Source organism: Epinephelus fuscoguttatus, linkage group LG18 (genome assembly GCF_011397635.1).
Source record: "Epinephelus fuscoguttatus linkage group LG18, E.fuscoguttatus.final_Chr_v1".
Lineage (NCBI taxonomy): Eukaryota > Metazoa > Chordata > Actinopteri > Perciformes > Serranidae > Epinephelus > Epinephelus fuscoguttatus.
In genome coordinates this window covers 37,462,798-37,476,071 of record NC_064769.1, presented here as the reverse complement: position 1 = coordinate 37,476,071, position 13,274 = coordinate 37,462,798, and the positions used below count along the sequence as shown (strand labels likewise).

At 42.6% G+C, this 13,274-nt stretch overlaps 1 protein-coding gene across 2 annotated transcripts in view; it reads right to left on the bottom strand.

Moving 5' to 3' along the window:
* clip1b (CAP-GLY domain containing linker protein 1b) overlaps nucleotides 1-13,031 on the bottom strand; it is a 52,494-nt gene extending 39,463 nt beyond the window's left edge. For both annotated transcript variants that reach the window (XM_049604453.1, XM_049604454.1), the window contains exons 1-7: nucleotides 12,904-13,031; nucleotides 4,885-5,094; nucleotides 3,268-3,648; nucleotides 3,062-3,186; nucleotides 2,169-2,293; nucleotides 1,863-2,064; nucleotides 1,445-1,642 (exon numbers count right to left, since the gene is read on the bottom strand). In XM_049604453.1, coding sequence (XP_049460410.1) covers nucleotides 1,445-1,642; nucleotides 1,863-2,064; nucleotides 2,169-2,293; nucleotides 3,062-3,186; nucleotides 3,268-3,648; nucleotides 4,885-4,993 — 1,140 coding nt within the window. In that variant the 5' untranslated portion in view covers nucleotides 4,994-5,094; nucleotides 12,904-13,031. The remainder of the gene's footprint in view (nucleotides 1-1,444; nucleotides 1,643-1,862; nucleotides 2,065-2,168; nucleotides 2,294-3,061; nucleotides 3,187-3,267; nucleotides 3,649-4,884; nucleotides 5,095-12,903) is intronic.
* Between the last annotated feature and the right edge of the window lie 243 nt (nucleotides 13,032-13,274).

Here is a 13,274-nt window from a genome sequence, read left to right as displayed (position 1 = left end):
ACATAAAACTCATTGATTTCACCAGGCTATAGCCTCAGCAAGGCTGAATAACAGCAGCACACGACTACTGTTTCAAATACATTTATTAATCAGAGCAGTCTAGTAGAGCATTAAATATATTCTGAATTTACTAACAATTCTCAGAATCAAAATCAGCAGGGGGAGGCGCATAGAAACAGCTGCTTGCAGCTTACTCTCTGTGGATTGCTATAACTGAGGGGGGTAAATGGAACAAGGGACGAAAGTTGTATTTCGAACAACAAAAAACAAGCAGGCTAAGAAACTGAACAAAGTGATATGTTCTGTCTGTCTATAGCCCCGTTTCCACCAAGCAGTATGGTACAGTTCTGTTCGGTACATTTTTTTCTGTCTCCACAGTGAAAAGTTGTGGATGGTACCAACAGAAGCGTTCCTTAGCATCCCCATGTTTGGTCCCCCCTCTGTTGGGGTACCTAGCACACAGATCTGGTACTAAAAGGTGGAGCTGTGAACCCTGCAGTCTGATTGGTCAGTAGAGGACGCTCACTCTGGTTTTATGTAACCTCTGTTCATACATCAGTAAACTACAACTATAAAATCAAAGAGAAAAAAATAATTTCATTCACTGGGCCGACTGCCGGCAACTTTTAAGGTGGAACGTTAACTTGTAATGTTGCTCAATGCATGAGTTGATGACGTGAATCCATCAGCACACCTTAAATTTCACTGTGACAACTTTGACCATCACTTTAGTTTTTATATGACACACACTTTTAGTAATGACTTTAAAAATATAGATTCATTTGGAGCGGATTATGTGAAGGTCATATATTCTAATCCTCACTTCCTGTGGGCTACAGCAACACTAAACCCCTGAGCTTGCCTGAGAAGGACTAAATGCACAAAGCTGCTATTTTTAAATATCCCATGGAGAGAGACTCTCACTGCAGCCTGTTCTATTTTGTTGTGAAAATGTGGGCGTGCAGCCTCGTTCTGTGGACGATAAACCAGGTGCAGACTTCCATCTGTGTCACCGCTGATGAGGAAATACAGCGAGAGTGACAACAACCCCGCCCACATTTAAGAGGACTGTCTGAACACACCGAGGGTCTAGGTACCATGTCTGAAGGTACTGTACTGAAAGTGTTTGGTGGAAACAGGGCTTATCTGTCTTTCCTCTGCTCGGTTTCAGTGTTGTGGACAGCACCACACCCACACACAAATAACAGTGCTGTCCATGGTTCTGAAACAACAGCTAGGTGACTGTCACATTCATCTCCACTACTAGGGTTTTTCTTTTTTTCAAATTCTCTAGAGAAACATGAAACTTAAAAGAGAGGGCAAAAAATATACGTCACTCCTGATTGAGTTGTGTTAGACAAACATAAAAAGGCCTGGATGAAAATGCGAAATTACTTCATATTCATTTATCTGTTGTCTCATTTTACATGTGCATGTATCTGACCTGATCCCGTCCTTTCCTCAGCAGAACCATCTCCTGCTGCACCTCCCCTGCGTGGCTGGTTGCCTTCGCCACCTCACATCTCTCCAGGTCTCTCTCCGCGAGCAGCTGCTCGATGTGCTGCTGCTTCTCCTTCAGAGCCTCCTGCAGCGCTGTGGTGCCAGAGATCTTACGAGCGTACCGAGCAGATGTCTCCGTCAGCTGGAAGGAGGAGAAGGATACAGTGACGGATTTAAACATTTACATGTTATCTGACACTGTCTTCCAGACCAAAGTGCAACCTGGTGTTTAAACTGCGTCGGAGGCTCCTTGAAATTTTCGATACTCAGTCCCACCATGGAGAATTTACTAACTGCAATGACTTCTTTCAAGTCAAGAGAAAAAGTCAAAAAGAGTTGGATAACAGCAGTGTGAGTCTCACCAGTCCTGCCCGGCTGGGTTTGCCGCTGATGGAGGAGGTGGCAGAGCTAAGTGTGCTGACAGAGGAAGCGCTCGGGCTCCTCTTGAGCGTGGACTTCCTCCGTGAGCTCTTTGACTTGGTCGGCGTGGTGCAGGGAAAGCCGATACGTGTCACCTTGTGCGTTGGAGCAAACAGACCATACCTGGGCATGCACTGAAAGTATCTGAGAGGAAGAAACTGGAGCTTTAGGAACATTTTCTTCGCAGGTTATTGCATGATTGTGTTAAAACAAATGTTAAACATGTGTCCTCTGTCAGTGGTCTTTACCTGGTGCCTGCGACAGCTCCATCATTCTTGCCAAGCGGTTCATCCAGCTCCACTCCACACCACTCCCCCTTGGCAAAGTCTGTCTCTCCCAGAAACCGCACCACTCCTGCCTTGTTACCACCAACCTACACACAAAAACCAAATGATTAATCATGTTCTTCAGTCCTCTATTTAACGTTAAAGTCGTCACTCTGTGGATACGGTGTCTCACGCTCCACTCCAACAGTTTTTTGCTTTAACTTATCATAATTAAGTAAATGCTGACTACACAACGTAATGGCTATAGAATAAAGACCCCATCTGTGTTTAGATTGGTTCCCTGTAAGCCTCATTTTCACTATGCAACTCTCTCTGCCACCTGGTAAAATCTCCTGGGAAATTAAACACTTAATATCCAGCACAAAGGAAGTGCATTAACCATTGCAAAGAGAATAGCGCCTTTGTTTTTCTCCCCGGTAGCTGACGGTAGTTGTCCCCAGCTACCAAAGAGCATCACAGTAAGTTCTTTGCAGTTACTGTCCCCAGTAGCAGAAATGGCAGACAGTGGAACAACCAAAGTAATTGTGGAGGACAAAGTGCACTCTGTGTCGTTGGGGGTTGCCAGGCTCTGAGAAAAAAAAAGTGATGTGGTTGTCTTTGCAACAGCGGCGCCAACAATAATACCACATGGAATGTATATGGAATGATATTGTAACTAAGTGTACCAGTAAAATAAATTCTTGTTGACCTCCACGAACACTTGGGGCAGTTTGGAATTAGGCCTGTCACTATGACTTATTTTGTTGATGATATTTAGTCTTATAAAATGTGACATGGAACACAGGCCCCAAAAATGACTTTAACATAATCATTCATTCAGAGTACATTAGGTGATTTCTCATCGTGCTTCTTACCAGCACACGGTCTCCGAGCCTCAGCTCCCTCCTCTTCTTCATTGACTCTGTGTCTGAGATGTTAGACACTGACTCGCTGGACGTGAGCATTCGGTTAAGTGCAGTCTTTATGCCGGTCCCTTGAGCTGAACAAAGAAAAACACCTTCACTCCTCTGATAAACACACAGTTCATACTCCTGGTTTCACTGACGTATTAGGATGTTACCAGTCGAGGTATTGCCAGCAGGTGCAGGCTCGCTCGGTGCAGAGGCTGCTGGCGCCGGACTGGCCTGCCTCCCGTTGGCCTCTTTCTCTGGCAGTGCAGTCTTGGATAGCTTTGACGGCCGTGTGAATATCCCCCTCCCGTCCTCACACTGGAAGTACCGGACCCCTGCCACAGACCCGTCGTTCTTCCCGATGGCCTCGTCCAGCACAATCCCAGCCCACTGCCCGGGAGCAAACTGCGTGCCGCCGATGAACTGCACGTAGCCGGGCTTGTTGCCGTTGACCCAGACCCTGTCCCCGACCTGGAAGTCTGCCGCTCCATCCTGGGTTGGGGAGGTCACAGTGCCAGGGGACTTCTCTGGAGGAACTGGCTTTGAAGCACCTGCAGTCAGAAGTGCAGTAGACAGCAAAAACAAGTGCTGCGTTCACATTTTTGTTCAGTGTGAATAAGTTTATAGGGTGCTTAATCACTTAAAAGATAAGCACTGTTTTCTCTCCCATCACATGGAGGTCAGAGGATCACGTCCACATCTCTTTGGTGTACTCTCCAACAGTTGCTGGCTGATTACAGGATGGACTTTGTAATCTGATTGACACCCTGCTGTGGTTTAGAGCGGCCTAAGGCCCCGATCAGACAGTGTGCTTTTTAGCAGGCAAGCAGACGGATTGTCGTCCTTGTTTTCAATGAGAGTGAAGCTTTTTGCTCTCTGACTCTGCATTCCTGTGCGCCTCCTGTTTTTCCACTCTATGCACCTCGTGTTTTTGCAGGAGCGCCCTCATCAAAACAAGTTGTGATGACTTTAAGTCAGAGCAGAGAAGCACCCAACATCATTTGTGGGGGTTATTTCATTGTCTAATTTTATAAAATGAGAAGACAGGTGATTGGGTGGCTGCAGTGCGGTATGCCTTATCTGTTGCAACCTGCAAAAAGTGCTCTGTCTGATCGGGCCTTAAATCAGGGTTCTTACACTTATTCTTAAGTCAAATCTAAGCACTTTTCAAGCATTTTCAAGGTGCATTTCCAAGCTTTTCCATCACCTTACAGCTGTGGTAAATTGCATATTTATATACAGTACATACTATATACATCACTGCTTCCCAACCCATACTAGAACTCCCTAAAACTTCACAGGAGTCCTGAAACCTTCTTGATTTTATGGGATGTACGAAAACTGTCCTTAAAAATAATCAGTAGCCCTGTATCTCAGCATTTCACTAATTTCTGTTAAGAAAACTATTTTGTGTTCTCTGTCTTCACTGTGCTATGATACACCAGTGATGCTGGGATTTATCAGATCAGTCAAATCAGCTGAAGTTGCAGCACTGTGCTGTCAAATCAATATCTGATATCCAATGGGGGGGTGTCGGTCGGTAAAAGGCTTCAAGTGTTTTCAAGGATTTCCAGTACCCGTATGAACCCTGATAAATGGTTCATCAGAACAAACAACACAACATCTCACATCGTCTTCAAAGCCGCCTGATATTCCCTTTGTTTACGAAGTATTTCAAACACATTCTCTTGTCTCTCCCTGTTGTGTTGTATGTACGCACACTCATCGCATCATCCACTAATATTTCCTCAGATATTAAGTAAAAAAGTATTTGAATAATTTCATACCAGAAGATGGAGACGTCTTTGATGGCACCCCAGACGGTCGGACTATTTTGCTCGGGGGTTTGAGCCCGCTGACTTTGCCTGGTGTACTCATGGCTCCTTGTTTTTCCATGGATAGTGTCGGGGGGATCTGTGGGGTGTCCGGGCCTGATCAAGGTGGGGGACTAGGCCTTCCCCACCACCCCACAAAGTCCCAATGTGATGTGAAAGGAACTGGAAAACAGAAAAAGTTCCATCAATCAGCTGAAACAGAAAACAACATTTTTGTGGAATGTCACACAAAAGCGCCTCTGTATCTTTCTGACCTCCTTCAGATCTACACACCCTCCCCGACTCTTAGATCTTGTTTTGCAATCCAGCTCACATCACCATCTGCCCGCTTGACTACCATCAGCCGTTCTGTATCCTGTCTGAAAACACCTTCTCAAGCCAACATATTCGGTCTGATTTAACGGTGACACACATGGAGACTTGCACGGATGATGACTCAGTGATGATGATTTTATACCTCATTTTTATAATTGTAATAATAATAATAATCCCCGACCAGCGTCATCAACATAGCAATTGAATTGAATGCCCAATTTTCTGAAGATATGGCCAAGAGGTACAAGACAGATAATAAATACAAGGGGACCTAAGACAGAGCCCTGAGGAACACCACTAGGAACTGGAAAAGAGTTGGATCTGAAATTTCTAATTTGAACAAAGTGAGTACGGCCAGAAAGATATGATTTAACCCAGTCGAGAGCGGTACCAGTGATACCAGTGGTAGCTAGTCTCTCTAGAAGGATGTTATGTGAGATTATTATTACTGTTATTAAATATCAGTTAACGGAGATGGTTTGACAAACAAAAAAGGTCCATTTCATGTTATATTCTGTTAACTGTAAGTCATATATTGCTGCCGACCACTTTCAGAGACTTAAACCTCATTACAGTCCATATTTTCTCAGCTAACTTTGTCACAGATACCTTCATCATGCTTGGTAATATAAGCAGAAACTCAATTAATTAAACTTTCTATAAGCAAACATGGATGTGGCTGTTCCTGTCATTACAAAGTTCACTCTCAGTCTCAAATGTGATGGTTCAAGTTGTCAAGTTGATCTTCATCAGGGCTTCAACTAATGCTATTTTTTATTGTCGATAAAATCTGCTGGTTATTTCCATGATTAATTCATTAATTGTTTGGCCGGTAAAATTTTAAAAAATACTGAAAATTTGCCCATTGCTATCACAATTTCTGTGTTTTGTCCAAATGCTGTCCAAAACTCAGAAACATTACATTCATAATCACATAAAATCAACGATACAGATCACAATTTTGTATCTATTGTTTTAACGACTGTACACCTGTTTTCATTTTAAACCTTTTTTTTAAAAAAAAAAAAAAAAACAAATTTACTGTGACAGTTTCTATTTCATAATTAAGATTTTTGACTTTTTTAATACTCTCTCTTTTCTCTAATGTTTATTGTTACACAACAAGATACCAAGGATAATAATTCCTTGAATGTGAAAATAAAAAATAGCAGTAAAACTGATTCTGAGAAGCTATTTCCAGTGAATTTGAGGCACTTTTACTAAACTACGTAAAAAACTGAGATCATTCTTCTGTTGACCAACTAACCAATAATAAAAATCCACTGAGTCAGTAAAAGAGAGGGAAATACTTTTTATAGCCACTGTACTCCACCCATAACTACATCAGTATCTGTGAGAGCTGCTCCACATATCAAACCCTGCCCTGTTATAATGACACTCTCTGAACACCTCCTACTGTTAGTCACAACCCACTGTGTATTAGCAAGCTATTTATCATCACCCATGTAATAAATGTGAAGCCCAGCTGACCTCATGTCACGTTGTGTACAGTGTACTCTGTAATGTTTCTACTATAACAGCCATAAAAAAACAAATACCTTAGAATTTATGGAACTAATGAAATGTAGTGAAGCTGATTTTCCACCTCAGACACTGAAGCAAAGTCAGTGGATATAAAAAGTCTACACACCCTTATGAAACTGCATGTTCTTTAAATGTAAAGACAAGAATCCATTTAGGAAATCCAGACAGAAAAATAGTTATTAGGAACATTTTAAATTAAAAAAACTACAACACCCTGAGTGCATGCACCCTGCCCCGTTAATATTTTGTGGAAGCATCTTTTTGCATTTGTTAGTGTTGAGTCTCCGTTAAGTTTACACGTCTAGACTTAAGAATGTTGCCCCACCCTTGTTTGCAGATTAAAATTCCTTCAGATTGCCAGGGGATCTCCTGTGCACAGCTCTCTTTAGGTCATTACACATTTCGGATGGGACTGAGGTCTCAGCTCTGACTGGACCATGATTTTCATTTTTTGAAGCCATGCCGCGGTCAACTTGGACGTGTGCTTTGGGTCTTTGTCATGTTGGAATGTGAAACTCTGCTTCATCTTCAGCTTTCTGACAGAGGCCGGCAAGTTTTGCACTACAATATCTTGATATTTGGAGATATCATTATCCCGTCTATCTTGAAAAGAGCCCCTGGTCGAGCCAAAGAGAAGCTGGCCTCAAAGCATGATGAATGCATGCTTCACAGTGGGTAGGGTATTCCTCTGTATTGGCTTTGAGTGAGAGCTGGCACAATATTAGATTTTAAATACAAGATTACTGTGGCGAAAAGTGTTCATGATAACAATATTATCCCGGTATATACAGATAGTAGAGGGGGGAACTGCCACCAGTCCAAATCATCTTATTGTGAGTTTTGTCTCTTTCTGTGGTGAATGAATTACACTCAAAATACAAGTGTAGGCTGGTGGAGAGTTTACAACCATAACTGTACAAAAGAGCAATTACAGTTAATGGTTAGTGAAAGTCAGCCAGATGGCACTGGGGGAGGGAGACAAAGTGACAACAGAAAGAAATGTAAATGATTTAAGACAGTGTTTCCCAACTGGTCCAGCCACAGGGTCCAGATTTCTCCTTAGTCATCAGTTCAAGGTCCACACAGTTCAATACATACAGCGTCATACTTGTGTTTGGCCATGTCATCGAGCTAGTTTGCTGTCTCTAGCCCTTTTTAGATAGGAGTTGTGCAGATTTGCAGGAAAGCCCAGTCACTGTTTTTTCAGCATTGGCAGTATAAAAACAAAATCAGGGAGTGCAGCAAAATGCCGCCTACCTACTTTTGTTTATACAGAATGCTCCTTTTTCGGGGCAATGGGGGGCGTGAGCAAGTAACAAAACGTGTAGCTCAGCGTGTGACGTAAACAGTGACGTGGGAGGGAAACCGCGGCTGGTCAGTCCTTCAGTGATTCTCTCATAAGTCGGCCCGTCCTTCACCGTCCCCGTCATCTGACGGTTAATGGCCTCTTCGTTTGCGAGGACAAGGAGGGCGCGCAATTCCTTGTCTCCCCAGTTGCTCATCTTTACAGTGTCTGTCAGGTTTGTGTTTCCCTCTTGCTACTAGCTGCTCGCTAATTCCTGCTATCAGCTGTTTCCTGTTTATCCACCGCCAGTGGCTCGCACGTGCGGCGTCATCAACAGCTCCTCCCACAAGTCATCAACAGCCCCTCCCGTTGCGGAAGGGCGCCTCGGTCTGTTTAAACTGCCAATATGTCTACCCTACGAGGCAGAAAATTGGGCACTTCGGATCAACTCGCCAATCTGGCTCTGTGTGTCTAAACGCTCGCAGCTGGCCGGCAAAACGGCCCAACATTCGCCAAAAATCTGGCAGTGTAAAAGGGGCTTCTGTCAAGTAGTTGTCCATTAGTCATTCACCCTACAGCAAGAAACGGCACATCAGAATAAAAGCTCTGTACCAGAAATTCACTGTACTTCAAAATAAAGTGCATTCTTTACAAACTTGACACCTTTGCCAGACACTTGCGGTCCATTCAGAATGGCCCCGTGACCCACTTTTGGACCGTGACCCACCAGTTGGGAACCACTAAGAGATGCTGCATTATTTACATAACATTATCATGTGTGTATTATTAACATGATATCAACATTCTACTTTTAAATAATACCATTTTCCTCAATAGTGGTATATCAAGAAGCCCTTTTATGCCAACCATATCTTTAAGAATTAAAGCTTAAAAGTTCAACCTTTGTCTCATCAGACTATCACACAACATGGTTTGCATTGACTGATTAGGTCTTTTGGCATAATTTAGACAAGCTTGGAGGTTCCCTCTTGGAAGAAAGGGTTTCCGTCTTGCCACCCTTCCCCACAGATGTGGAGATCACAGGCGCACCTATACCAGCACCTGCCAGACATTCCTGTAGTTCCTTTAATACTGCTGTTGGTCTCCTTATAGCCTCCCTGGTTAGCTTTCACCTCATCCTCTCATCAACTCTGGAGGGTTGTGATGATGGTTTTGACAGCACTCCATGGTACATCTAATGCCTTCTATATTCTTTTACATCCCTGTCCTGAACAATTAGATCTGGCAGTGTCATTGTTAACTCTTTGAGGAACATGGCTCTAGCAGTAGGATGCAACCCCAAACACTCCAGCAAATCCTACAGCGACAGCTGACTTCACTGGTTTTAATCAGGATCATTTTCATTGATGGCAGGTGTACCCTACGTACCTACAAGCATGATTTTGAATGTGATTGGGTTAACTTTGAACACAGCTAGAGCCCCTGTTATAAAAGATGTGCAGACTTATGATCAGGGTGTTTTAGTTTTCTTTAATTTAAGGTCCAGTGTGTACGATTTCGGGGAATTTAGTGGCATCTGTCAGTGAAGATCACAGATTGCATCCAGCCTAAACTTCTCCTGGTTAGAATTCCTTCAGTTTTCAGTGTTCCTGAGGTTTTTACCAGGAGCTGAATTATCCACAGAGGTCTCTTCCTCTCCGAAATAAACAAACCCTATGACTTGAGCCACTAAAAACACTGAATAAAGCAGTTTCATGTTAAAAAATCTGATAATTCAGTAGCCGATGCGAAAAAGCAAAAATGTAAATGGCCTTGTCTAGAGCCAGTGTTTGGTTTGGCCCATCTGGGCTACTGTAGAAACATGGAGATGCAACATGGTGATCCCCGTAGACGAGGACCTTCTCCCTATGTAGACATAAAAGGCGAATTCTAAGGTAACGAAAACACAACAATTATTATTTTCAGGTGATTATACACTAAAGAAAACACAGTGATTATATAATTTTTTCTAATATACCCCCCTAAATCCTGCACACTGGACCTTTAAATATTCCTAGTAAAAAAATATTTGTCTCTGTCTCTTTGTGTTTGTTGTAAGCTCACATTAAAGATGGAACAAGTCTGACACTTATGTTGTTGATCTTTCTGTCAAACCCTGCAATTTCATAAGCATGTGAAGCCTTTTTATATCCACTGTAAAACCTTCATTTCTCCGCAGGTCTTGTACCGTAGGTGTCGAGCAGCAGCGTGACCACGCGGCCATTTTATTCATAAAGCAGATGATTCACTCCGAGTGCAACTAGGTCAACACAGATAATATGTTTCATACAGTACAGTAGAGGCTGTGTTTTTACATATCACACGCTACATTTAAGAGCACTCCACTGATTCAGCAGCCAGTAACACTGTTGGACTCACACTGGGACCGTTTATAAAATTATAAGAATTATAAAATCAGCAGAACCAGAGATTACACTCACTCAAGTACTGTATTTAAGTACATGTTTGACGCAGTAGTACTTTACTTGAGCATTTCCATTTAATGCAACTTTATACTTCTACTCCACCACATCTCAGAGGTTAGACTAATATTGCACTTTTTACTCCACTACATCTGTCTGACAGCTTTCATCCCCTTCCTGTCCGGTGATGTATCTCCAGATTTTTGTTAAATGTTTGTGATAAACTGAAGGATGAAGAGTTCCCTCATGTGCTGAGGAAATTCTCCTCCCTCTTAAGCAAAATTAACCCTTTAAAAAAAAAAACCTCTTTTATGAGCTGGAAAATGCTTTGTCACAAATACTGTACACAATAGGGTACTTCACCTGGTGAAGGCCTGGTGACTGAACCGTGGTTTATCAAATAAAGGAATTCCCTTTTTCTCCACCTATGGACATTTTCCACCACAAGTTTCTGAAGGTGTGCATGAGCCTCTATATTCCACGATATATGGAATAAAACTATTATTATTATCAGTAACAATGACTTTTAAAGGAATGTTTTTTTGGTTGAACAAACATTTTATAATAACTGAAACTAATAACTTTTTTTTTTTTCATACACATATGGATAAAAAATCTCTCTTTTGAAAATTAACAAAGGTGAGATACTCTGTCCAATAGTGTTCTTTTTCAATAACGTAGATAAACAGATGTACCGTCAATATTTAGCCTATGGCACGGTATATCGTGTACCGCTGCAACTCCACTCACAGGACAGCCACGCTACAAACATGATGATCTTCAAGAATACGATGCGTTGCTTCGCATTAAACTACCCAACAGTGTATAAAGGAGTTAAAATGAGCACAACCTTAAACATCTACAGCAGGAAAATGCCATGTACACATTAATGCAGCAGGAATATTGATTCAGAAAACACCAACAGGGAACAGCGTACTGCACAATGAATACTTTTACTTTAAGTATGTTTTGAAGAAGCAAACTCTTACGGAAGTAAGGTTTTGATTGCATGACTTCAAACAGCCTTCTTCCATCTCCGAAATATCACCTGCGTCCGTCCATCCCTCTCCTCTTCAGCCGCAGAGACTCATTCACACATTCATCACTTCCAGACTGGACGACTGCAACAGTCTCCTCTACGGTTCATCATCCAAACCTCTGACTGTATCACCCGTCCTTCTTAACCTCCACTGGCTCCCTCTCCCCCAGCGTATCCACTTCAAACTCCTCATCATCACCTCAACAACCTGGCTCCTCCCACCTGTCTGAGCTCCTCCAATGTCCTGCTCCCTCCTCACCAGGACTAAACACAGCACCTGGAGGGGACAGGGCCTTCTCCACTGCTGCTCCCTCCCTCTGGAGCTCACTCACTAAAGTCATCAGAATCTCCCCCTCACGCTCCAGCTTCAAGAAATCCCTTAAAACACCTCTTCAAAACTGCGTTCTTCTTCTTCCTCTCTAGCAATGTCTCCCATCTTATGGATTATTTCATCTTTGTTCTGGTGCTGTTCTTCTTTGTAAAGCATCTTTGGGTATCCAGAAAAAGAGCTAAATAAATCCAATGTATTATTATATTTATTAGTGGTAGTAGTACTTTTCCTATTGATTGCAGGACTTTACCTGTGGTGGAGTATTTCCACAGTGTGGTATAAGTACTTTTGCTTAAGTACAGGAATACTTCTTCTACAACTGACTGTGTTGCAGGTGAAATATGTAGCTGACATTTTCCACAGATATCCATTCAATAAAAGCTTGTTTTATTTTAAATTTATATCTGTTTTGTAGCATATTTTTGCACTTAAAGCACAGGAGGAAAACAGGTGTGTTTCAGTCCATCCAGTGAGCAGATAACCTGAGCAACCTGCTGTAACATTACCTCAACAGTGCTGCTCCCCCCGCCCAGCCGGTGCTGCAGGACCAAAACAACAAGCACACCTACAGCTGTCAAACCCCTCCTGTGTCCCCCTGTATCTGCTAACACCTCAGCCTCCTGTATCTCCAGCCTTACACCATCACACATGACCCGTTACATGCTAAATAAATCACTGCTGATGCTTTGTTGGCCGACCAACAGATGATGAGACGCCGTGTTGTTTGTGTCTGGGCTGGGCTCTACTTGCTGCATCTCTGGAGCCACTAACTTAGTAACACTTCTTATTAAACACCCTACGTGTTAAATATCGAAGTGTCAGGTTATTTTGATCACACACGTTATTTAACAGAGTGCTTAAACTTATCTCTTGGTGTCATATCTGGTGTCTGGAGCTTTGGTCCCTGTTGGAATGCGCTCCAACTGCCAAAGCTAGCTAGCTTCACGTTAGCATCAAACAACGCCCTACGGAGAAGGTGTTTAAATATAAATAAAGGCAGACAGGTGTGTAGAAAGTTGTCGTGGAAGCTTACTTGGTCTCCGCTGGTGAACTGAGGCTCAGTAAAGGATGGTGTGGGTGGGTGCAGCCGTGTCTTTGCACCGTTACATGTTTTTCCAGCCGCTCATCTTTTCTCAGCCCAGCCCCAGCATGACGTCATCGTGGCAACTATTGATGCTTTCATGGACTGCTCCTAAGCTCGGACATCCGAACTCCTTTTTTCAACCCATGTTCTCTTTGGCTGTTAGTGGAGAATGTATGTCAAATGTGTCTTATTTGAGTACGTCGACATATAACCACATATATGAGCAATTACTGTATCTAAATACACACTCATGCAGTTTGATTGTAGTATGCTCTTTTTCCTTTCTTTATCTTAAACTATATTGAACAGTAATAACTGAG